We start from the raw sequence: 26,421 nt of genomic DNA on the forward strand, positions 1-26,421 counted from the left end.
TATGTACCTCAGACTTTTAAGGTTGCTGTAATTAAACCTTTACTGAAAAAACCTACTCTTGATTCAGAAGTGTTGGCTAATTATCGACCTATATCCAATCTCCCTTTTTTGTCCAAAGTTCTTGAAAAAATAGTTGCAGTTCAACTTTGTGATCATTTACATAGAAATAATCTGTTTGAAGAGTTTCAGTCAGGATTCAGAGTGCATCATAGCACAGAAACGGCACTGGTGAAAGTTACCAATGATCTCCTCTTAGCCTCTGATAGCGGACTTGTTTCTGTGCTTGTCCTGTTGGATCTCAGTGCTGCATTTGATACGATCGATCACAGCATTCTGTTACAGAGACTTGAACATGTTATTGGGATTAAAGGAACTGCATTAGGCTGGTTTAAGTCATATTTATCTGATAGATTCCAGTTTGTTCTTGTAAATGAAGAATCTTCCTCACACGTTGGAGTAAGTCATGGAGTTCCTCAGGGTTCTGTGCTTGGACCGATTCTTTTTACTTTATACTTGCTTCCATTAGGTAACATTATCAGACAGCATGGCATAAATTTCCATTGTTATGCTGATGATACTCAGCTGTACTTATCTATGAAACCAGATGAAACCAATAGGTTGGTCAGACTACAAGCCTGTCTTAAAGACATAAAGACCTGGATGACTCAGAACTGTCTGCTTTTAAATTCAGACAAAAGTGAAGTTGTTCTCTTTGGACCTGAGCGCTTCAGGGAGAAATTGTCTAGTTATATAGTTACTCTAGATGGTATTTCCTTGGCTTCTAGTTCTACAGTGAGGAACCTTGGAGTTATTTTTGACCAGAATTTATCATTTGACGCACATATAAAACTGGTTTCTAGGACTGCCTTCTTTCACCTTCGTAATATTGCTAAAATCAGGAACATCCTGTCTCAGGGTGATGCAGAGAAACTAGTTCATGCATTTGTTACTTCAGGATTGGACTACTGTAATTCCTTATTATTGGGCTGTCCCACATATTCTCTGAAAAGCCTCCAGCTGATCCAAAATGCTGCAGCCAGAGTTCTGATGAGAACTAACAGGAGAGATCATGTTTCTCCAGTTTTAGCTTCTCTTCATTGGCTCCCTGTTAAATTCAGAATAGAATTTAAGATTCTTCTCCTCACATATAAAGTTCTTAATGACCGAGCTCCATCATATCTTAAAGATCTCATTGTAAGATATTTTCCTAACAGAGCACTTTGCTCCCAAACTGCAGGTTTACTTGTTGTTCCCAGAGTTTCTAAAAGTAGAATGGGAGGCAGAGCCTTCAGTTATCAGGCCCCTCTCTTGTGGAATAAGCTGCCAGTAAATGTCCAGGAAGCAGACACCCTTTCCACTTTTAAGATTAGGCTTAAAACTTTCCTTTTTGATAAAGCTTATAGTTAGGGATGGCTCAGGTAATCCTGAAACATCCCATAGTTAAGCTGCTATAGGCTTAGACTGCTGGGGGACCTCATCTGTCACACCTTTCCTCACTTTGCTCTCTTTTTCCCCCTGTTTAATTTCTAAAATGATATTATGTACATGTGACATTATTGTGGTTATCAACCCATGTTTCCCTGTTCTAACAGGTATCCTTTGAATGGTGTTTTGGTGCCCCAAACCCCAGCTGGTCGAGGCGGATGGCCACCCTTCCTGGTTCTACCAGAGGTTTCTTCCTGGTTCTGGTTCTGCCAGAGGTTTCTTCCTGGTTCTGGTTCTGCCAGAGGTTTCTTCCTGGTTCTGGTTCTGCCAGAGGTTTCTTTCTGTTAAAAGGGAGTCGTTCCTTTCCACAGTCCCTCAGGCTCAGGACGGGAGATTGGACTGAAGTTTCAGTGCAATCTGTTGGTTTCCTTACCTAGGATATTGTTCTTTGAATTGGTTCTGTACGAATGAATTGGATTATTTTTAAATTAATTAATTGGATTTCATTGGATTATTATTACAATTAATTGAATTCCAATTGGCTTGAATTGGACTATATTATTTAAGTGCCTTGAGATGACAATTGTTGTAATTTGGTGCTATATAAATAAAAATTAATTGAATTGAAGTGTTTGAAGCTTGTTCATCTGAAAGGGGTTTGGGGTGGTGTGTCCACTCCTATGCATCAAAAGGAGCCAGTTGAAATGATTTTGGCAGTTGAAGGCCTTGTGGAAGATCTTGCTGGAACATCACTTCTCGCCAACCCCAGAACACCATAGTAAAAATATAACCTTTTCATGATGTTTTTCATCAGCCAAGTGCTAAAAATTGGCCTGAATTCAAGGAATCATGGATGTTGCTATATTGTAGACAAATTCTTGAGGAAAACCTATTTCAGTTTTACAGAGAATTGAGAATGGTATAGAAAATCCACCTTCCATCGAAACAATGACCCTAAGGAAACTGCTGAAGCAGCATTTGAATGGTTCAGGAGGAAACATTTAAATGTAAACACATCTTGGCTCAAGTTCTGAATCAACACCATGGAGTTTTTGTTAGGCATTAATCCAAGTGTTGTCTACACTGATCTGAACTTTAACATTCAGCATTTGCTTTACTGCCTACCTTAGATGCCATGCACCAAGACTTACATGGAAGTTGGAGATGTGTTCTCTGTCCAGAGGTTTGGTGACAGACAGCTGGCCTGAGATTGGGTTGATGATGAAAATGCCAGTTGGTGGCTGGTCAGCCCCAGGGCCCGTCACACTGTAACGCAACATCCGGTTCTTGTCCCGGTCAGACCGTATCTACCACACAACATAGTACAAGAGGAAGAAAGGTAAGACAAAGATGTATTTAAAGTTAAACTTTACTCTACGAAACAAAAAAGAAAGAGATTATGTCACAATAAATGAGGTAACCTTAAACAACACAGTGATTGGATAAATTGCCTTTTATGACTATCATGACTGCCAGTCAGAAGGAAAAAAAAAGGTTATAAAAAAAAAAAACGCATGTGGAGCTAAGCTTTCTGACTTTGACCTGAATGTATCTAATGTGTCAGGATGACTTAGACAAAACTCAGAACATGGGTATATAAGTACAGGAAATGTGAGGCAAGATGAAGTGAGAAGTCCTGCATATTTCCCATATCATCAAAACACTAAAAAGAAAGGAGACCCCACCAGCTCAGGTCTAAATAAGCCCTCTGACATGTTGAAAGTGTCTTTATGTATATAAAAAAAGATAAAGACAGGCTGAGAAGTCAAAGAAATCATTTTAGGTTTAACTGCTCAACTTTAACGTGTTAGTGTGAGAGTATGATGTTATATATACTCTATATTGCCAAAAGTATTTGCTCATCTGCCTTTACACGCATCTGAAATTAATTGACATCCCATTCTTAAGGGATTAAAAAATCATTTCTGACTCTTGGAGTATTAGTAAACTCTCAGGGTCCCATGGCTGATGAAACAGGTTTGTTTAGATAATTTTGTTTGATATGGTGCTCATCTAAGCCAAGAATTAGGTTCCATTCTCAGATATCAGATAGCTAGAGGATTTAATATGTACTGAAGCAGTTGCAGCTGCATGGGCGAACAATTCACAAAGACACTGATTTCACTTACGGCCATCATTTCCTATCAGGAAAAAACGCTGTTGTCGATTTTACAACCCTTCTCTGGGCTTTGGTCCAAAAATCTCTGTTCATTGAAATAAAGTTGTCCCCTATTAATTTGATTAGCTTTATTTTGTTGTTTGAAGACCAATGAGAAGATTCAGGAATGCAGGGAGAGATGTTGGCGTATATGAAGACACACAGGACAAGAAAAGATGTAAACAGATGATCTACTGTGGTAATCCTCAACAGGGGTAATCCAAAGAAAGAAGATTAAGATTTTCTCTGGTTGTATATTCAAATTACATTAGATTTTTGTCTTTATATATAACCGCATGAGCTTTTGTGCTCTTTCATTTGTGATTTAGCATCTTACATTTTGCCACAGTGTCCTCACAGCCAGTGTAAGACTGATTTGCTTTAATGTGTGTGGGCGTGTGTGTGAGTGTGTGTCTTACCCTGACTAGATCCTCGGGGAACTGTCCTCGTGAGTTCTCTGGGACGCTGATAGGTGGAATGACCCAGTCCCTCTTCACCCGCTTCAGAGTGCCATTACCCCTGACAACCATGCTGTGCCATGGAAACAAGATCTGTGGTACCTGCTGACTCAGTGCTGCATCACTGGGCTTTACCTGCAGAGACAGTAAACAAACTTTGCACACTGGGCTATTTGCACATGCACACAAACAGCTGGGTGCTGGAGAGGCTTGGTGACTCAGTATATTTCTGATCTCATTCTAGAGGCTTGAATAAATGCCCTAATTATATTCTTCGGAATAAATGACCACCTGTCAGAGGCTGCAGTGTGTGTGTGTGTGTGTGTGACTGTGTCTGTGTGTTCTCTGCAGCCACAGATCTGCATAACTGGGCAGTGAGCAGTGACACTGAAGTGTTTACAGAGAAACATACGAACAAAGATGGACATATTTATTGTTAGTATGTCATGATTCTGTTCAGTTTAGTTTACTAATTCCGTGTGTGCGTGTTTATAAATATAAATATAAATATATATATATATATATATATATATATATAATACGATTGATCTCAGCGGGGATATCCTATAATGCAGTGTACCAGAAGTACAGAAAATTTTCAGATGACTTGAGAATGGATGAAGAAGCAGTGGACCTCGGTGGTCTGCTTGCAGATTTGCTGTGAGCATACATTATGTACATATTTGGTCTGTTGAAAACATGGATCCAAATCTTGTTTAGATATTCTTAAACCTTGAGATGACATTTGTTGTGATTTGGTGCTGTATAAATAAAACCGAGTCCCTAACTATGTGTGCAAGTGCTCCACAGAAATGTCTTTTTAAGATTTTTTAGTCTCAACTGTATTCACTGTTGTTTAGTGTCAGGCTGCAGGCTCTTTTCTACAGATCTTAAACTTTCATATGAATTCATTATGGAACAAAAACATGTCCGCAGTGCCTCCAGGACACGTACACTTTAATGTTATTGGGGAATGAGAATGTAAACTGTCTTCCCATTTGATCAAAGCAACTTCCTTTTCAATCATTCTCTTTCAATTATGCTACCATTTTCTGACTTAAACAATTACTAATATCTTCCAAAATTTTGTAGCTATATTAGAGTAATGGTAAATGGTAAATGGATTTGTACTTGTATAGCGCTTTTCTAGTCTAGCTGACCACTCAAAGCGCTTCACTACATGCCGCATTCACCCCACTCACACACATTCATACAGCACGTCTTAAGATATAACTACTAAGATTAGCTTTTCTAATCATTCACACACATTCATACCCCCAATGATACACTGGGGGAGCAACGTGGGGTTCAGTGTCTTGCCCAAGGACGCTTGGACATGTATCCTGGGGAAGCCAGAGTCGAACCACCGACCTTCCGATTGGTGGGCGACTGCTCTTCCTCCTGAGCTAGTCGTTAGTGAGAATTACATTATTTGTGAGAAAGTAGAATATAATAGTGTGTGTGTGAGAATATGATGGTGTGTGTGCGAGAGTATGATAATATATGTATGCATAAGTGCATGATAGTGTGTGTAAGAGAGTACTGTAGTGTTAGTGTGAGAGTATGATATTGTATAAACTGTACATATATGTATACATATGTTTACAGCCACCACGACCCTCAGTTGAATTAAATGGGTATAGAAAATGGATGGATCGATGGGTGGGTTTTCTAAATGCAAAAAGGATTACCAGTGAAAAACAATAATATTTAAGTTACAAAAAACACTTTTCTTGAAATGGACTTTGAATTACAAAATTCAGTCTTCACTTGGTAATAATGTGACACATTTTGCTGAAAAGTGTACCAGACATTACAGCAGAAACTGATGGAAAAATAATCAAGATTAACATTCAGAAAATGAACAATCAAAAGGACAGCTGCGAGATGGCTTTCTGTTAACAACTGAGAGTAAAAACATGACAAATATGTTTGCACTTTGTTTTTAAGATCAACACTTGTCAGTGGCAGAGAAGTTCACTGGCACAAGTCTCCAAATAACGTGTTTGAAATTCAAGTGCAGTGTGTATCCAGTTTATATTTGTGTTGTAGCTCAAAGCTGTAGAAGAGTTGCTCACTCACATCCTAAAGTGACATGCAAGGAAAAGAGCAGCAAGCTTTATAAGGAGGAGTTGTAATGGTCTGTCATATTTTGACCAATGCATGTCACAAATATTTCATTATAAACCCAGGAGAGTGTGTCAACTTGTAAAGAAAAGAAAAAAGAAGGATATCAGTTCTTTAGGGTCCAACAAGATGTCAAAAAGCAGTATAAGAAAAAAATCACATGTTCCTTTAGCTGCAACACTTTTTCTTCAACAGATCTAAAACATAAGTTTCCTCACCTTAAGCTTTTTTTGTAGAGAAATATCCCACAATTGTTCAACAGAGGTTTTCATCAAATCCAAGAGAAAAAAACAGAATGAGAAAAGATTTCATATCTGCCCAACTACCTAGTGCACCTGTGATTATCCTACCTGAATGATCTCACTTCTGCTCTAGATTTGACAGATTTGAAAAATATTCCTATCATTTTTAAACGGACACCCCTCAAATCTATATAGGCTTAGACTGCTGGGGGACCTCATCTGTCACACCTTTCCTCACTTTGCTCTCTTTTTCCCCCTGTTTAATTTCTCAAATGATTTTATGTACATGTGACATTATTGTGGTTATTAACCTATGTTTCCCTGTTCCAACAGGTATCCTTTGAATGGCGTTATGGTGTTTTTCCCCCCTCTTTTCCCTCTTTTCTGTCTTCTCAAACTCCAGCTGGTCGAGGCAGATGGCCACCCTTCCTGAGTCTGGTTCTGCCAGAGGTTTCTTCCTGGTTCTGGTTCTGCCAGAGGTTTCTTCCTGTTAAAAGGGAGTCGTTCCTTTCCACAGTCCCTCAGGCTCAGGACGGGAGATTGGACTGAAGACAAGTTTCGGTCCAATCTGTTGGTTTCCTTAGCTCGGATATTATTTTTGAATTGGCTCCATATGAATTAATTGGATTATGATTACAATGAATTGAATTCCAATTGGCTTGAATTGGACTATATTATATAAGTGCCTTGAAATGACAAATTGTTGTAATTTGGCGCTATATAAATAAAATTTTAATTGAATTGAATTGAATTGAAATAATGCAAAAATATTTAATCCAAAACCACCAGTTTAAAGATTAACACTTGATGTAAATAAGGTGGACTTTACTGATATTTGAAGCTTGGAATGTTGTAGATGTGTTGCCTGTTTGTTCAGGGTTCAGTGCTGACACTTCTCCCCCAGCAAATGTCTGGCTGTTACTTGTAATGGTTCACAAGTTCTTCTTATGATAGATTGTTGACGGCTTCTTTCACTATCTGTGATTCTCACCCAATCCAGGGAGCAATGCTGCTGTCATCTAAAGCATATGGCATCCGGCTATTTCTGTCTCTGTTTAGAAGAACAGCCAATCAAAGTCACTGCCTTGTCTAAATACATGCAGAGGGCCTTATTATCACTGTAATACATGAAACAAACTAACAGATGGGTGCTTGACTTGTTTTGTCTCTGCAATTAGCACTAGGCTAACCTCAGACTCCTGCTGGGCTGGAAAAGCTGTGGTTTTATGTCTGTTCACACTGAAGCAGGAGCATGTGGGTAGAAACTATATTTTTCTTACATTCACATTCACAGGCGCAGAATTTTTTGTATTTGTGTCAGTGATTGAGGATGAATAACATTTACATAGGAATTCACCAAAAATGTATATATGAAGAATTACATTCAAGTTTTATTGTTGTTGAATAACATCTTTAAAGGAGAACTCCGGTATTTTTAAACCTGGACCTTATTTCTGGCATGAAATACGTTCATCTGCTCACTGAGAACAGTTTGGTGAAAGTCGGCGTCCTTCAGAAGATGTTTAGATAACTGGAGATCCATTTAACGGAGTGAACGGGGCTTAGAGGATGCAGCCTCTAAATAAGGCATTATCTGTCTTTATTTCACCAATACTTTAAGAGGAATGAATGAATGAACGCATACTACTGCACTGTTAGCTCATAGCTGCTGTGTTGTTGTTATTGGCGGCTAACGGGGGGCTTATAGAGGGCTTTCTACACACTCGTCTACTGAGATGACGTCATCAACGCGTGCTGCTGCAGCACAGCTTATTCACTCCAGTAAGGACGTCCATCGTACTCAAAGTTGTCGTCCACGTCATCAAAATCTGATAAATATCCTGCCATGTTGCACAAAACTATCAGTAGAAAACTACGTGTGAAGTTAGCCGACTGTCACAGAGCACGGAGTAAACAGTGGAATGCATAACAGTGGAATGAAATGCCATGTTTTAGGATGGAACCAAGCGGGAGCAAGTAGAGAGAGAAGAGGGCGAAGAACTGAACCCTGTGGAACGCCCCATGACAGAGGAGCAGAGGAGGATAAAAAATCCCCAATGCTAACAGAAAAGGTACAATCAACTGTAGGATCTGAACCAATCAATATCTACGCCCCTGATGCCCACCCACCGTTCCAAACGAGAGATTAATATACCATTGTCCACTGTGTCAAAAGCAGCAGTCAAGTCTAAAAGCACGAGAACAACACAGTCCATGGCTAAAAGATATAATCAAAAACTGCTCAGGGGTTCCCCAAGGTTCAGTACTGGAACCTCTTTTCACCATATACACCACCTCACTGGGCCAGATCATCCAATCACATGGCTTCTCATACCAATATTATGCTGACGATACCCAGCTCTATCTGTCACTCCCACCTGACAACCACACGGTCTCAGCACGAATCTCAGACTGTCTCTCTGACATATCAACATGGATGAAAGCCCATCACCTCCAGCTAAACCTCTCTAAAACTGAACTGCTTGTCTTCCCAGCCAAACCAACCATACACCACAGCATCTGCATCCAAACTGAATCCCTATCTCTTGCTCAATCAAAGGTAGCTAGAAACTTGGGTGTCATGATTGATGATCAACTAACCTTTAAAGATCATGTCACCTCTGTTGCTCATTAATGCCGCTTTGCATTGCTAAACATAAGAAAGATCAGGCTGTACCTAACCCAACTCCTGGTGCAGGCTATGGTCATCTCCCGCCTTGACTACTGCAATGCTCTCCTAACTGGTCTCCCAGGCTGTGCTGTAAAACCTCTGCAGATGGTCCAGATCGCAGGGGCGGGTCTGGTCTTCCATCAGCCTAAGAGCACACGTCACCCCTCTGTTCATTGAGCTCCACTGGCTACTTCATGTCATTAGCCACTTTTATTCCGCAAATGCAGCACAATTGCCTTGAATAAAACGAGATATGCTTTTAGTTGTTTGAAGGAGAATTCATTGTACAGGTCTCAGAAGTTTTTTTTTTTTCTTTTTTCCCTCTTTTCTAGCTAAACTGCTAAAAGTATCAAATCAGGCTTTCTCAATTTGAGTTTAAAAAAAATTATATAAGGTACTCAGAAATCAAAACTACTTTTGGTTGTTGAAAAATACAGAAGAGACTACCCTGAAATAGCCCCGTACTTCTGTGGTCATACCTGTTCTAGTGTAGTGATGCTGCCATCTGAATGAATATGGAGATGCACTCTGGCTTTCCCGACGCACTTGGACTGCATATCTTGAGCGTAGACCACCAGTTCGACCTTCTTCTTTTCTCCCAGGTTTAGGTGCTGCAGGGTGTAGACTACACCTTCATCACTGACGCTGAAATTGGAGGAATTTCCAACCTTAAACCACACCTTTCCTTCATTACAGTCCATGAAGGTCACTGTGAAAAAAACAAAGTCAAACACAAATAAAATGTTTTAGTAAGCAGTACAATATGCTGCATTTGTGCATTACTGTCTGAACACACCCATCACTTGGGGTATTTTACTTTTGCACTCCTGTTGAACCACAAAGCAGTTTGTCTTTGCATACTGTCCTGTATTTTGCTTAGGCCAGAGGGAGGGACTGTTTAATCAGTTTAATTTCTTAACTATTCTATCAATTGATCCACAGTTCTGTCAATTATCTGCATTTCCAGAATATACCCACTACCACAAAGTCTTGAAATGTAAGATATTTAAAAATAAAAAAATTCAGAGGCTTTCAGAGATAATAAACGTTGAGAGTTTCTACTATTAAAATGATGGTTCTACCAAAATCCTTTACCTCTTCTCGATGATACCCATCAAACCGTTCCCTAACTCATTTAAGTTTCTAGATTCATACATCTCCAAATTTCTTTGGATCATTAAAACCACCATGTATTAGCTAGAAAATAGAAAAGGAGAGTGGTGGATTAGATTTACCTAATTTCCATAATTCCTTAGGTTACAGCATATCGCCAAATGGTGTAAATTTTGTCCACTAGATGAACTATGGTTAGATTTAGAAAGAACATTTAGCGATAATTTAGAAATCTCAAACTTTGGGCGGTTGGGTGTGTGCTGGGGGGACCTTGTGACTTCGGGCCTCTGGTGGTCTCTAGGGTTGTGGGGACCAGGTTGATCATTGTGGGTGGGGCTGGTTAGCATTTTTTGGGGTTTGCAGATGAAGCTGTCTTGTGGCATGGGGTGGGATCACTGACGGGGCCTGGGATGATGGCCGCTGGCTCACAGTCGGGTGGCCGGGTTGCTTGGGCATAGGTTGTGGTGCTGGGCTTGGGCCCTGGTGTCTGGGCGCTGCCTTGCCTTGGGTTCGGTGGTGCTCGGGTTCGTGAGGCCCGGGTCCAGCGCCCAACTCGTGTCTGTGTGGCAGGGATCTGGCGGGGCCGGTGGGCTGTTGCCCCTGATTCCCAGGATGCTCTGTCCTATGGTCATGGGGGCTCTGTCCAGGGGCTTCCTCCTATACACTCATAACTGAGTATGGTTCATGTGGGACCTATGCCATGTGTATTGCACGTTCATGCACAAACACACATTCATTCGCCCAGTCATATGCTTGCTATGCAGTTGTCGTCCTGTGGTTTTTGGGCCATCCATATCCACAGTTGTGTTGTATGGGATTGCTGCTGGTTTTGTTGCTGTTTGTGCCATTTTTTAATGTTTTTTTTTTCTCTGTTTGTCTCCTTACAGGTGCTCCTGGTGGTTCTCTGCCTGGATTCCCCACAGAGGCTATGGGATGTCTTCTGTTTGGTTTCTGCAGGTGTAGCGGCTGGTTGTCTAGTTTTTTTTGTTTTCTCAGATCGTTTCTTTCTGTTTCTGTTCCGCTTCTTTTTCTTTGCTCTCCCTCTTTTCCTGTTCCCCTGTCAGGTTCGGCACTATTACGTGTAAAGCGACAACTTTATTAAGTCCTTTGACATGTAGCCCGGGGAAGCCAGAGTCGAACCACCGACATTCCAATTGATGGGTGACTGCCCTTCTTCCTAAGCTGCCCCTATAATATATATATTAATAAATAATAAATATGAATATATTTGGCGAGAAAATATATTTTGTCACTGAATATCTTTAGTGATGTTGAACGTTCCTGCTGTGTATTAAGAGGCCGGAGTAATGTCTGTCAAGGAGGGTAAAGCACTGCCTGCAGGTCTGCCGGAATAAATTTCAATAATTGGATTGTAAAAAGTAAAAATATGCGAGTGGATTTCTATATCTATTCAGGCAACAATAAATATACCTTGACGGCCCACCCAAGTGTTAACATTGTGTGGGAAATCCTGTCAAGTCTGGGTGCAACAGTCTGACTTCTGTCAATCCCAAACATTTTGAACATGGAAATATTTATTTGAAGGTGAATTATCTTCAAGAAAAGCGAGGTCATCTACACAGCTTAGGTTGTTTCACATTCTCGAGACTGGAAATAAGGAGGTTCAGCATCTATGATTCCTCTAATAACTATGCATCACCATTGGTTAAATGAGACTTTATTTCATCCCAAATCTATTTCTAACTCCAGTTTGTGCATGAAGAGTGACTTTACACTGCAGGATGTTTAATTCAGGACCCTGTATCCACTTGTTGGTCTCATTGCAGAAAGTGAGCGTGTCCACAGCGAGAAAAAAATGTACAGAGACAATTCACAATTCTTGGGGCGTGAATGGGGTGGTTCTCAAGGACCCATATGGTGAGAAAATTCTAAATCATCGTACTGTATCAGATTGTTATTCACCATTTAGCTTTATGTGGTAGTACACTGCATCATGTTGCCTGGTGATTCAGTATAAATGAACATTCTCTCATAGAATTGCTGACTTGCTCAGAGATATAAATCACCTTTATGAATGAAATAAGAATCTTCTACTTTCTATCAAACAAACACGTGCGCACACACACAAAAAATTAGAAGAGCTTGGAAGCAAGCTTGAACACTGAAGTGGTTTAAGTAAAGCCCCATCTTAACCAGCTCCCATCTGTTATTCCTACAGCATTAGACAGGCAGTCAATATCTGTAGCACAGATCTGTGACAGCTGCTGATTGTCTTAGTGGACTCTCACAGCAAAATTAGATTTACTTCATTATACTTGTAACCCAGGTTATTATAGGCCCTTGAATAAAGTAATACTATGTGACAGATGAATAAATAAGTGGTTTAAATAATAATAAAAAATAAATAATAAATCACATGGTTAAAATCTCAAAAGTCAATAAATAGATTAAAATGAAGATTTATGTATTCGTGTTTATTAAAATCTGTTTAAAAGTGTATTTTGTTTAATTTAAATGTGTTGAAAGTAGCTTTCTCAAAGTGTAAAAGAACTGGTGATGAAATGCAACCACTCAGGCGCCGTCGACTGTCCGCGCAGTAGTGTGTCTCCTCTCCGGGGACCAACGTCAAGGTGGCGGCAGGCTAGTTTCTTCGCCGTGGACATTTTTGGTATCATGGTTTTTGAGAAAGAGCAATATTTCCAAACTGTCACTTTTTCATCGGCGCGAGAGAGCAAAACGCCACTTTCCCCCACTGTAGATTAATTGGCTTATCGCGTATTCTGCAAAGAAACCGAGCGAGAACGTGAGTTATGTTTCTTAGTCGCCGTGGCGCTAGCTTTAGCATTAGCCACATGAACTTTGCTACATTAGAATTTTGAAGCAGTAGTGTACCTGTTTCTTCAAAAGCGGAAACGACAGCCTGTGATCTGCATTTTGCCGAAGAGTGCGTGCATGTGTGTGTGTGTGTGTGTGTACGTGTGCGTGTGTAAATATGACACTTCAGCCTCTGGTGAGTTACTTCACTGATATTAGTGTAATAAATAATTTAAATGTGCATATGTTAACGTGATTCTGAGGAAAATGTTTAATTAATTTTATGACCTGTAACAGTAGTTATAATTATTAAGAAAAAGTGTTGCAATGTACATGGATGTATATGCATGCGTTTATTTGCATAGCTGTATATATTGGAGTATATTTAATCGAGAAGATGTAATAACTCTTTTGGCCTGTAGTACGGTGTACATTTTAGGACATCCTCAGGCTCAGGCAATTCAGCGTCATACCTCAGATGAAAAGGTGTCACACTCGCACCAAAAGGCTTCATAAAAAAACTTTTCACAATGAACGGCCTCAGAAAAACAAATGTCAGACTCAACGGCTTCAGCTCAAACGTCATTTAAAACGGCTTCAGCTCAAACGTCATTTAAAACGGCTTCAGCTCAAAAGTTCTCATTTAAAACGGCATCAACTCAAACGGTGTAGGCCGTGTCTTTTCTTTTCCTTTGTATGGTTCCTGGTTTCAACATCTGTGGGCAGCCTTCTGCTGGGATCCCCCCTGTTTGTGAGGTAGAGGGGAACCTCAGTGGTTGTGGTGAGCCACCCAAAAAGAAAAAGCGAACTGTAATTTTTTGTCAGTGATTGGGGATTTATTTTTGTAAATTGTTGCTATATACTGCTTTATGTAATTGTAGTGCCACTATGGAATCACAAAATACCCCCTGGAGCAATCAGATTGGCCAATGGACCCTTGGTCACAGAGTGTGTTTCAAATAAACTTTTGACACCGTGATTCCAGGAACAGTCCATTTATAACACCACAATGGTCTGAGAAATAACTCTGAAGATGAATGAAATGCATTCGTTATAATGGCTCAAATTAAAGTGGGTTAGGGTCTTAAATACTAACAAATACTACTAAGTAGTATTTGAGAATTTTTTTGCTGCCTTGAGTATCAAATGCTAGATGTTTCGTCCTTCAGAGGTTTTCCATCCAATACGTGAGGTATTGGAACACTGTAACAATGAACACTTTGAATGTGGCACAATAAAACCCCTTCAGTTTCCTTTAGTGCAGTCTTACTCTTTGAGTAAGCCATGAGGGTGAATATCCAACAGTGAGTGCTCACATCAACCCATGGACACACTGACTGATTACCATAGTATCTTAGAAGAATTTGGGCTGTTGGGGCTCACTTCTACACAAACACTACCAGCAGATATCTATGATTTATTAACCACACATACTAATTTAACTTGATCTTAATTACTCTTAATTGTGGTTTTTCCATTTAGCCATCTTCATTGCTTAGTCGACCAACTACAGATTGCTTTGTTTAAAAACAAAACAAATTTCAATGAGCAATATCCAAACAATCACTTCTGCTTTATTTCTACAATAAATCAGGCACTCAACGAATATTTCAGTTACAAGATAGCTGACTTTACATAGCTTTTGAATTGTTGTGCTTTTTCTAATTACTGTCTAAATGTTATTTTATCAAATGTATGACAAAGTATAATTGAGAATAAATGGACTATACTTGTATAGCGCTTTTCTAGTTGAGCTGACCACTCAAAGCACTTCTAACCACCATTTACCCATTCATACAGCATGTCTTAAGTCTACTTCATACACACATTCATACACCGTTGGATACATCGGTAGGCAACAGGGGGTTCAGTGTCTTGCCCAAGGACGCTTCACCCAGGGAAGCCAGAGTCGAACCACCAACCTTCCGATTGATGGGCAACTGCTTTTCCTCCTGAGCTACAGCTGCCCCAAATATGTATGGTCTGGTCACCAGTAGACTAGGGGCACTAGGGCTGCCACAAACAATTATTTTAATAGTCGACTAATAGACGATTTTTAAAAAATTTTGATTTAAATTTTTTTTACGGATCATACGTAAATTGAATGTAAAACATACAGTTTATTGCACCAGGATGCAGCTGCTCTTATATAACCATCATTATCTTTAATGATGTTTAAGGTATATGTTAGCTAACTCTTTGATTTGATGAAATATGCAGCTTGTTGCAACAAACAATTATTTAACTGTGTAGAAAACACACAAAAATAAATACTTACTTTTTAAAAAAATTTTTTTAGGTTTTTCTTTCCTTCATTTGTCTCTGGCATCAAACATAGCTGCATTTAAATCAGATGAGGGAGGCACCTGAAACTAAGGAATTATTCATAAAGTTTTGGTCTCACTGACTCAAATATAACACAAACATGTTCAGTATGGACTCAGTCAGGACATTTTTTAGCACTGAAACGGAACGTTAGAAAACTTTAGCGTTCCTATTCAAACACATCACTGTTATAACGTTACAGAATACACATGAAATATGTGTGCTAAGGCTAATTAATCCAATCGAAGCTAATGTTAACGTTTACAGCTATAAATATGAGTAAGCAGCAAGTTAACTCTCTGTTTACGCTAATTTTAGCAGCTAACTAGCCAGTTAGCTTACCAAGATGACGTCCCTCTTCACAATCAGCCACAACAACATGCTTCCTTTTCAGGTGCTCGTGCATCGTCGTTGTGCTGCCGAGGAAGGCAAGTTCTGCCTTACAGATTTACAGATGCACACATTTGTCTTTAGTTTTCTTAAAATTTTCCCACACTTTTGAGCTCCGTTGCCAGGTAGCCATGATACCAGAGCCTGTCTGGTTTAACTTCCTGTGACATCACGACTGACCCTGGTTACCACTACTGTGCATGTGTGTCAAGGACAGAAAGCCAGACGCAGCAGTGGAAGGTGCTGCAACAGCTTTGAGAGAAAAACAAAGTTTAAAAAAAAAAACAAAAAAAAAAAAACGACGAATCGACTATTAAATTAGTCGTCGAAGATTTTAACTTACTTTAACATCAATTGCTTCCCCACAAGCTACAGGAAAGGCGAGATTACAGCCAACGCAAATTGAATTTCTCAGTACTATAAAGAAGATGCATTTACTTACCTGAAAAGAGGAAAAAAATCCAAATTGATATAAAAATAAATCTATTTTAAAAAAAAAAAGAATAAAAAAAACAAGCAAGTGATGCATCTGTCAAGCTTAAAATCATCAATCAGTCGGAGCATCCCTAGCAACAGGTGAAGAAAGGTGAAGCTCTGATATTATTTAGATTTTTCACTTATTGAGGACTGGAGTGTGTGTGTGTGTGTGTGTGTCTGTGTCTCTCTCTCTCTGGGTATTTATGGGGTGGGAGGGTTGGTATGTTCTATCATAGTTTTTAGCCACTGTGAGGCACTTTGTGTTGCTTTTAAAGTAAGAGTAAAGTAAAAGGTAAAGAAAGGTGCCATATAAATAAAATTTGATTTGATTGAGTTGCTACACAGTCTTATAACTAAGACAAGACTGTGTTTCATAAAATGGTATCACCCTTGAGGAGCAGCTGCTCAGCTGCAAAGCCAAAACTGAAAGCAAAACCTAAGGTTCAACTTTTCCAACAGCTCATAAATCTCTCTATTTCTGATTTTCTTAAGAAAAATAAATAAATAAATAAATGATATCTTATTCCACCTTTTATAGGAATCTTGTCAGCCAAAGAAGTGGCATAACTCAATGGAGGAAATGCTAGAACTTTCCTCCGAAAGAGATTTGCATTTCTGTTTGTGCACTCATTCGATTATGTGTGGTCTGACTGTCAACAAAGAGATTATGAGGAGGTACTACAAAACACAGGGAGGAGAGAGGCACTGTCCTCTGATAAGACCATTAATACACTGCATATTACAGACTCTACATTCTCTGCATCTGCTAATGAATTATATTACTCTACATATTAGCAAATAGATTTGCTGTAAGCTGTATTAAGATTTATAACGTAAATTTCTACATTTAAATAAGATCACAGACAGGTAGACATTCTTTTAGGGTGAAGCAACACCACAGGATGTGCATCCTGAAGAAAATGTTTCGGAGAAATCTGTTTGGTAGACACCTAAGATATTAAGGCAGTCTGGGGAAGATGCTATTACAAGAAAATCAACTGCACTGCTGGAAAGGACTGAGGCTCCAGGATTAATCTGACTTACAGTGTGATAAGCACACTGTGAAAATGCACACATTTTCTGCAGTTGATCATGTTTTTCAGAGGAGCATATGAGACAGTTTGATAAAATCTGACTCGGAAAAACACGTATCTATGTTTATCAATATATTTATAGCTGCAGGGTTAATGCAGCTGAGAAACTATTCATTATGTTTGAACTCTTGGCACATTAAATTATACCAAAACTAATTCTGTCAGTTTTGGCATCAGACACCCTCATTCCCTGGGACCTGCCATAGGACAGGAGGGCTTGATATCTAACAGGTCCAGGGCCCGCAGCGCCAGAAGTTATGTTGTCTCTCTCCTGAAGCATTCTTGCTTCTCTGTGGACGAGGTGGCTGGTGGTGCCTTTATTGCTAAGTCTTCTCACCTGTGGCTTATCCTGATGTGCTGTTAAAAGCTCCAGTCTTCTCTCCTCTCATCGCCAGTTCCTTTGTTCAAGACCTGTAAAGATCTGTCCTAAGTTCATGTGTATTTAGGTCAGTGAAGTTTACCCCATCTACCTTTTAGGAAAACAGCCATCCAGACCAATTGCTACTCTCCACCTCTGTCGAATAACTTACCGTCCTCCTCTTGTATCTAGCTGTTAGATAAGTTTCTATGTTAAGTCTACATTTTGTATAATAAATCATTTTTACCTTTTATTCTCCTGCCTCTCTCCACTTTTCTGGATCCAGCTTGTGAATGAACCATAAGAAAATTAACTGGTCAAAAGAATATCTTTTCTGAGAAGAATTCTACATATAGAAGGTGTCTATCAGAGAATGCTGTAACCAGATTTGAAGAGTTGATTTCATCATCCTTTTCTTCACTGCCATGTGCAGATATGACACAGGATGGCTACCTAAATTTTACTCCAGTAGAACTTGACTCTCTTGTTGACAGCACTACAGCTTCAATGCGTACAACACTGGACAATGTTGCCCCTCTGAAAAGGAAGGTAATCAGTCAGAAGAGGTTGGCTCCTTGGTATAATTCACAGCTGCGTGCGTTAAAGCAGACTGCAGGAAAGCTGGAGAGACAGTGGCGTTCCTCTAATTTAGAAGAGTCTCAATTAGTCTGGAAAGATAGTTTAATAACGTATAAGAAAGCCCTTCATAAAGCTAGAACTGCTTATTATTCATTATTGATAGAAGAGAATAAGAATAATCCCAGGTTTCTTTTCAGCACTGTTGCCAGGCTGACAAAGAGTCCGAGCTCTGTTGAGCCATGTATTCCTTTAACTCTCAGCAGTGATGATTTCATGAGATTCTTCATCAATAAAATTGTTTCTATCAGAGAGAAGATTAGTGGAATCCTTCCCATTATTATCACTGATGTATCATCAAGTAGAGGAGCTTTAGAAGTATCTTTCGAACCTGAATTGTATTTAGACAGCTTCTGCCCAGTTGATCTTTCTGAGCTAACAACAGCAATAGTCTCTTCTAAACCATCAACTTGTATGTTAGACCCAATCCCAACCAGACTGTTCAAGGAGGTTTTCCCCTTAATTGACACTTCCATTTTGGATTTGATCAATCGGTCTTTGTTGACAGGATATGTACCTCAGACTTTTAAGGTTGCTGTAATTAAACCTTTACTTAAAAAACCTACTCTTGATTCAGAAGTGTTGGCTAATTATCGACCTATATCCAATCTCCCTTTTTTGTCTAAAGTTCTTGAAAAAATAGTTGCAGTTCAACTTTGTGATCATTTACATAGAAATAATCTGTTTGAAGAGTTTCAGTCAGGATTCAGAGTGCATCATAGCACAGAAACGGCACTGGTGAAAGTTACCAATGATCTCCTCTTAGCCTCTGATAGCAGACTTGTTTCTGTGCTTGTCCTGTTGGATCTCAGTGCTGCATTTGATACGATCGATCACAGCATTCTGTTACAGAGACTTGAACATGTTATTGGGATTAAAGGAACTGCATTAGGCTGGTTTAAGTCATATTTATCTGATAGATTCCAGTTTGTTCTTGTAAATGAAGAATCTTCCTCACACGTTGGAGTAAGTCATGGAGTTCCTCAGGGTTCTGTGCTTGGACCGATTCTTTTTACTTTATACATGCTTCCATTAGGTAACATTATCAGACAGCATGGCATAAATTTCCATTGTTATGCTGATGATACTCAGCTGTACTTATCTATGAAACCAGATGAAACCTACAGGTTGGTCAGACTACAAGCCTGTCTTAAAGACATAAAGACCTGGATGACTCAGAACTGTCTGCTTTTAAATTCAGACAAAACTGAAGTTGTTCTCTTTGGACCTGAGCGCTTCAGGGAGAAATAGTCTAGTTATATAGTTACTCTAGATGGTATTTTCTTGGCTTCTAGTTCTACAGTGAGGAACCTTGGAGTTATTTTTGACCAGAATTTATCATTTGACACACATATAAAACTGGTTTCTAGGACTGCCTTCTTTCACCTTCGTAATATTGCCAAAATCAGGAACATCCTGTCTCAAGGTGATGCAGAGAAACTAGTTCATGCATTTGTTACTTCAAGATTGGACTACTGTAATTCCTTATTATTGGGCTGTCCCACATATTCTCTGAAAAGCTTCCAGCTGATCCAAAAGGCTGCAGCCAGAGTTCTGATGAGAACTAACAGGAGAGATCATGTTTCTCCAGTTTTAGCTTCTCTTCATTGGCTCCCTGTTAAATTCAGAATAGAATTTAAGATTCTTCTTCTCACATATAAAGTTCTTAATGACGGAGCTCCATCATATCTTAAAGATTTAATTGTAAGATATTTTCCTAACAGAGCACTTCGCTCCCAAACTGCAGGTTTACTTGTTGTTCCCAGAGTTTCTAAAAGTAGAATGGGAGGTAGAGCCTTCAGTTATCAGTTCCCTCTCTTGTGGAATAAGCTGCCAGTAAATGTCCGGGAAGCAGACACCCTTTCCACTTTTAAGATTAGGCTTAAAACTTTTCTTTTCGATAAAGCTTATAGTTAGGGATGGCTCAGGTGATCCTAAAACATCCCATAGTTAAGCTGCTATAGGCTTAGACTGCTGGGGGACCTCATCTGTCACACCTTTCCTCACTTTGCTCTCTTTTTCCCCCTGTTTAATTTCAAAATTGATTTTATGTCCATGTGACATTATTGTGGTTATTAACCTATGTTTCCCTGTTCCAACAGATATCCTTTGAATGGCGTTATGGTGTTTTTCCCCCCTCTTTTCCCTCTTTTCTGTCTTCTCAAACCCCAGCTGGTCGAGGCGGATGGCCACCCTTCCTGAGTCTGGTTCTGCCAGAGGTTTCTTCCTGTTAAAAGGGAGTCGTTCCTTTCCACAGTCCCTCAGGCTCAGGACGGGAGATTGGACTGAAGACACATTTCGGTGCAATCTGTTGGTTTCCTTAGCTAGGATATTAATTTTTTGAATTGGCTCTATATGAATTAATTGGATTATGATTACAATGAATTGAATTCCAATTGGCTTGAATTGGACTATATTACTTAAGTGCCTTGAGATGACAATTGTTGTAATCTGGCGCTATATAAATAAAATTGAATTGAATTGAATTGAATTGAATATTGGACCCCACTAGGACCGAGCAGGAAAACGTGTGGTAAAAGGCTCTCACCAGACATGGACAACTTCTGGGCCAACTTTTCCAGCAAGTCGCCCAATAAATAAATTTTCCTCTTTCACAGCTGGATTGTCCTTGAGAGCAGCTGCAACTCCTGCCACCTATCCACCTCCATCCTCTCCAACTTTACAGCCCAGATTAAGAGCCTTGCCACGTCGATCTCGAGAAATGCCAGGGGTTTCTTCTCCAGTGTTCTTTGATTTTTCAAAAGAGACCAGTAACTTCCACATCTAAGCATACTTTTTACATCTTGGGACTATTGTGGGGTAGAGTTTTGGCTTGGGCTGAAGCTTTTAATGCTCACATCCCAGTAACATCTCTCGCCTTGAACAAGTTTATTACTGAGATTAAGCAGCTGTTCGAGCATCATGGCAGTGGGGAGATTGCAACTGCTGAGCCTATGTCAAGGATCACAGAGTGTCGCCGAGTTCTCCGTGCACTTCAGGATTTTGGCAGAGGACTCTGGATGATCTTGTTTTTTCTTGTCTTGTTTTTTTCTGGGTTTTGTTTCTATTCCATTTTATTGTCTACTGAGTTTCTGGTCTTTTCTATGGTTTATTCGTCTTTCAGTTGTTTTCTGTTCTAGGTTCTTAGTTGATATTTTGTTTGAGCTGACTTCGAATTGTTTTAGAAACTTGCTCTGGTCATTACTACTAGCTTCCCTGTTTTGGTTCTCAGTTCCACTAAATGGACGACAGCTGCAGTCACTTCATCCTTTGTTCCCTTCAGTATGTATTTCCCTTGGTTAGTTTCAGTCTTTGTCAGATCCTCATCATTATAACCTTACAGTTATTCTCCATTGTCTGTTCTCTGCATAACTCTTTTTCGCCTTCTGGCTTGTTTTCGTATTTAGTTGTTTTAGTTTCACAGTCCACAACCATACACCCTCCCTGCAGCCATCTCTCCTTCTTCCCTCAATGTACCACTCCCCCAGCATGTGTACAACCTTAGTCTACAACTAAGGAGAGTGCCCATCCTCTGGAAAACATCCTGCATTGTTCCAGTTCCAAAAAAAGAACCGGCCCAGTGAGCGGAATGACTTTCGACCAGTGACACTCAAGTCACATCAAATGAAAACATTTTAGCGCCTCTTCCTCAACCTCCTCAACCTCCTCAGGCCCCAGGTGCAACATACTCGGGACACTTTACAGTTTACCTATTGGGCAGATGTTGGTGTGGAGGATGCTCCTCTACCTAGTACACAGAGCCCTCTCGCATCTGGACAAGGGAAGCAGCACGGTCGGGATCCTTTTTCTCAACTTCTCAAGTGCCTTTAACACCATCCAGCCCATTGCGCTTCAGGATAAATTGACCCAAATGCAAGTGGACCCCTGCCTGATTGCTTGGATTTCTAGGTGACAGACCACAGTATGTCAGGGTTAATGACATCAATTTTTATACTGTGGTCAGTAGCACAGGAACACCGCAGGAGACTGTGCTGTCCCCTTTCCTCTTCATGTTGTACACCTCAGACTTCTGCTATAACTCTAAATTATGTCATATTCAAAAGTTAGCAGATGACACAGCCATTGTGGGGTGTATCAGGGTTGACCAAGAAAAGACGAGTTGCTCACACTGCATGATGTCAAAATGATGTATGAAAAGGCGGCGCGTAGTTGTGCACCAGTCAAAATTTGTAACTTGGCGTGTGTGGAGAACGACAAATCGGACGGACCAATTGGAAAACGGGTTCAGCGAGCAAGTGTGTCTGTACAAGCACCTGTACGACACTGCACTGAAACAGCATAAGCAAGTAAAACAGCAAACTGATGTGTAATTATTATTACTGCATCCTGAAAGAGTGTCCATTGAAGCACACTATTTCATAACAAGCAACCAAAGAAAAGGCAACACACTTAAAAGTCCCATAACAATATTCTAAGTTCCACATCAGACTATTACGGTGATAACACACCTATTGAAATTTCAGCTTCTGTTGGCTCATCAGCTATTATGTAAGCAGAGGTGAGAATGCTGATCATTCATGACAGTGCTACTCCTCCTGCTCTTGAAGGGAGCATTGTTTTCTTCTCCACTTTCGTCGTTGTAGTTAGCGGTAACATTCACGTAGCAGCGAGATTGCAACTACTGACGCATCGACTCGCGCCACTATATATGGCCGGCACAACACCGTGATGTTATTAACACCGCTTGCGTGAGCCATCGCAGCAACTATGCTGGGCCCTTAAGAGTCTGGTGTAGCATACCCTGACATGGCAGGACCAGATAGTAGTCTCACTATTTAAATAAACCTTCATTACCTTGTATATATATGGGCACCACCTTCAAAAGAAGGAAAAAAGGACAGAATCTTAAAATTCTGGTATGTTAAAATTGATTTTATTCAGTCTCAAAGTGCTACTTCATGAGTTCTCGCTTGAATTGACCGAAATTACATAAATAAGCATTCAACAACGACTTGTTAAATATATATATGAACTATTTATTGAAAGATGCAAACAAAACATAAACCTTAAAGGATAAACAGGAGAAATGTGTTGACTATGTAGGGCTGTATAGGGAACACTTAGTGATTTGAAAAGGGGCAAGAGAATGGAGAAATGTACCGGAATTGCTAAAATTGTCTTCATTTTAGTTACTACTTACGGTTAGAGGCTAACAACTTTGGAGTCATTTATCGTTTTTAACAGTGAATTCTCTCGACACCACCGTACAGTCTGAAAATCTTTTCTGTTCTTTCTTTTCTTTCTTTCTCTCTTTTGTTCTTTTCAATTCCTACTCTTCATCATCCTTCTATCTTATCACCTTATCTTTTCCATCTGTCTGATATGTATCGCGAGTTTCTTGAGTTTGATTTGCGGAGGCGGGGCATGACGCAGGCATACTATCAAGGGCATTTTATGCCAGCGAAATATACTAAAACGCCTTAAATTAAAGACAAAATTTAAAAAAAAGCACCCAAACCGCAACAACACCAGCAGCAAGTATATGGAACATAACTGTGGATACTGATGATTTGAAATCACAGGATGACACATCAACTGTATGATAAGCATGTGACTGAGCAAATTAATGTGTGTGTGTGCGCAGGAACATGCAAAATATATTGTACAGGTCTTACATGAATTGTGTGCAATCATGAGTGTAGATGGCCACCGCTGCCCCACATGGGGTCAGAAGCAGGCAGAAATGGCTCCCAAGGCCAAGGCAACCCCCCCGGGAACCAGGGGAGACAGCCCAGCCAGGCTCTGGCCACCCATGCATGAACTGACTGTAGGACCCAGGCCCCGCAAGTCCGAGCACCACTGAACACCCCGGCGAAGGCATCTCCAACATCCGAGAGGACCAGGCACCCCAGACAGCCACTCAAAGTGGATCTGTGCAAACCGGGAGCCAAGATTTCACACACCGGTGGGTGCAGCTGCAGGCAGTGGGGAGGGATCAGCCCTGCCCCTTCCAGGAACAATACAAGCGGGCCAGAGCTCAGGAAATCATAGAAATATTTTTTTTCAAAGAAATCAACCCACAAATTAATGAATAACAATGTTGTGGCAGAAAAAATGTGGGCAAATATGGCAGAATTCATCCCACTGTTGGTAGACAGTGGAGCTCCTTCACATGCTCCCCGTCCAAAGAACCTCAATGTCTAATAGTTGAGTGTGCGTAATCAGCGGTAGCAGTGGAGTGGTGCAAAGGGAAACACAGAGATGCCCCCATCTACCACCCCACAGAACAGGCATGCCCCAGCATGTGTGTGCTATGTACAGGAGCAAGAGGAGAGAGGGGTATGGGGATGTGTAGGACCGGAGGAGAGAAACTCCCCTTGGAAAGTGCAGTCAGTGATTGGCTGCAATAGGCACCCCCATTCCCTGTGACCTGCCATAGGACAGGAGTGCTCAATATTTAACAGGTCCGCAGCCCGCAGTGACAGTATCCAGGAAGCAACTGCACACCCAGAAAAGCACCCACGTGCCCCACCCTGGTCCTCCTTACAAATCCTGCAAAAAACAACATAAACATCTAATCATAGATTTTTAAAATAATTTTGTGTTTGTTTAGCTGGATGACTTCCTCATGTTTTTCATGCAACCAGAATGAGCACAAATTGTATGACAGATCCTCAGGCTTCACCAATTTCTGCTACCCGTTCATCAAAGACCAAACTAATATCGCATCCCCATTAATAGAATAGAATAGAATCTTTATTGTCATTGCACATCAGGTATACAATGAAATTGCAGTGCTTCTCCGGCCAGTGCATAATGAATATAAAAGAAAACAGGAATTAATTAATATAGCTTAGAACAATAAAATAATTTAGAATTAATATATTTACATAATTTATGCTTAACATACATAATCTTTATGAGTTCAGGGACCTGATGGCCTACAGAAAGAAACTGTTTCTGAGTTTTTTGGTCCTGTTTTTCAGGCACATGTACATACTACCAGAGGGCATGAGGGTGAACAGGTACTGTCCCGGGTGTGAGGGGTCAGCAGTGATTGCCCTCGCTCTCCTGAGACACTGCGTGCTGGCGATGTCTTCTAGCGAGGGTAGGGGACTGCCAGCTATCTGTTGTGTGGTGTTGATGATCCTCTGCAGGTTCTTCCTTTCTGCCACAATGCAGTTGGCATACTAAGCAGTAATGCAGTACGTCAGGACACTCGATGGTGCTGTGGTAAAAGGCCACTGACAGTTTTCCTTCCAGATGGTTCCTTCTTTGTATTCTTAGAAAGTGGAGTCTTTGTCTGGCCTTTTTTTACCACTGTGGATGTGTTGGCAGTCCAGGAGAGGTCCTTGGCTATATGTGTCCCAAAGGACTTGAGGTCGAACATCTGCTGAACACACTCCCTGTTGATGCTGTTGATGTTAAATGCCGAGCTGAAGTCTATGAACAGCATCCTGACGTAGCTCTTAGGCTGTTTGAGATGGCTGAGTGCTGTGTGAAGAGCTGTAGTGATGGCATCCTCTGTTGATCTGACAGCTCTGTGGGTGAACTGATGTGGGTCCAGGTTTGAGGGGAGAAGGGCCTTGATGTGGTGCAGGATGAGCCTCTCAAAGCGTTTCATGACAACCGATGTTAAGGCTATAGGTCTGTTGTCATTGGGACACTTTGGGGTATGAATCTTTAAGACAGGGATGATGGTAGCTAATTTCAGGCACTGGGGGATGGTAGAGTGAGTGGTTGAACAACCTGGTCAGGACACCCACTACATGGTCAGCACAGGCACACTGAATGGTGTACTTTTCCGAGTACACCATTCAGTCCGACTGCTTTCCTGGTGTTCACGGTCTTCAGCACCTGCTTCACCTGGAGTGTGAGTGTGCTGTGACTGGAGTTTGTGTCTTTGGTGGCCATGCAGCTGTGTGTGATGACTCTGTCTCATGGCGGGAAAAAAAATTGTTCAATTCCTCAGCCAGTGATGGGTGCAGAGCCTTTGTAGTTTGTGATGCTCTGTAGCCCCTGCCTCACCAGCTTGAAGGCAGAATTCCAGGTTCTAAGGAGTGTCCGGACATCCGTAGTTTTTTGATTGGGGTAGATCCAGATGCTTTATGTAGAACAGAACAGTCTTTTTTTGATTTTAATGTTCTTTGTGACAGGTTTGGATTTCTTTCTCCGGACTATGCAAGGACCAGGAGCAGTGAGAGATGGTCT

General features: G+C 40.6%; 2 protein-coding genes across 2 annotated transcripts in view; one reads left to right on the forward strand and one right to left on the reverse strand.

Annotated features, from left to right (window-relative positions):
- Positions 1–26,421, forward strand: part of cpt2 (carnitine palmitoyltransferase 2) — a 397,454-nt gene that overhangs the window by 116,192 nt on the left and 254,841 nt on the right. The gene's annotated exons all lie outside the window — the stretch shown is intronic.
- The window catches only part of LOC140312420 (cadherin-2-like), a 127,212-nt gene that overhangs the window by 71,542 nt on the left and 29,249 nt on the right, over positions 1–26,421 (reverse strand). The window contains exons 3-5 of the mRNA XM_072390255.1: positions 9,561–9,790; positions 4,003–4,176; positions 2,577–2,732 (exon numbers count right to left, since the gene is read on the reverse strand). Of these exons, the coding sequence (XP_072246356.1) occupies positions 2,577–2,732; positions 4,003–4,176; positions 9,561–9,790 (560 nt within the window). The remainder of the gene's footprint in view (positions 1–2,576; positions 2,733–4,002; positions 4,177–9,560; positions 9,791–26,421) is intronic.

Source organism: Leuresthes tenuis, unplaced genomic scaffold (assembly GCF_036924035.1).
Source record: "Leuresthes tenuis unplaced genomic scaffold, fLeuTen1.0.hap1 SCAF_7, whole genome shotgun sequence".
Classification (NCBI taxonomy): domain Eukaryota; kingdom Metazoa; phylum Chordata; class Actinopteri; order Atheriniformes; family Atherinopsidae; genus Leuresthes; species Leuresthes tenuis.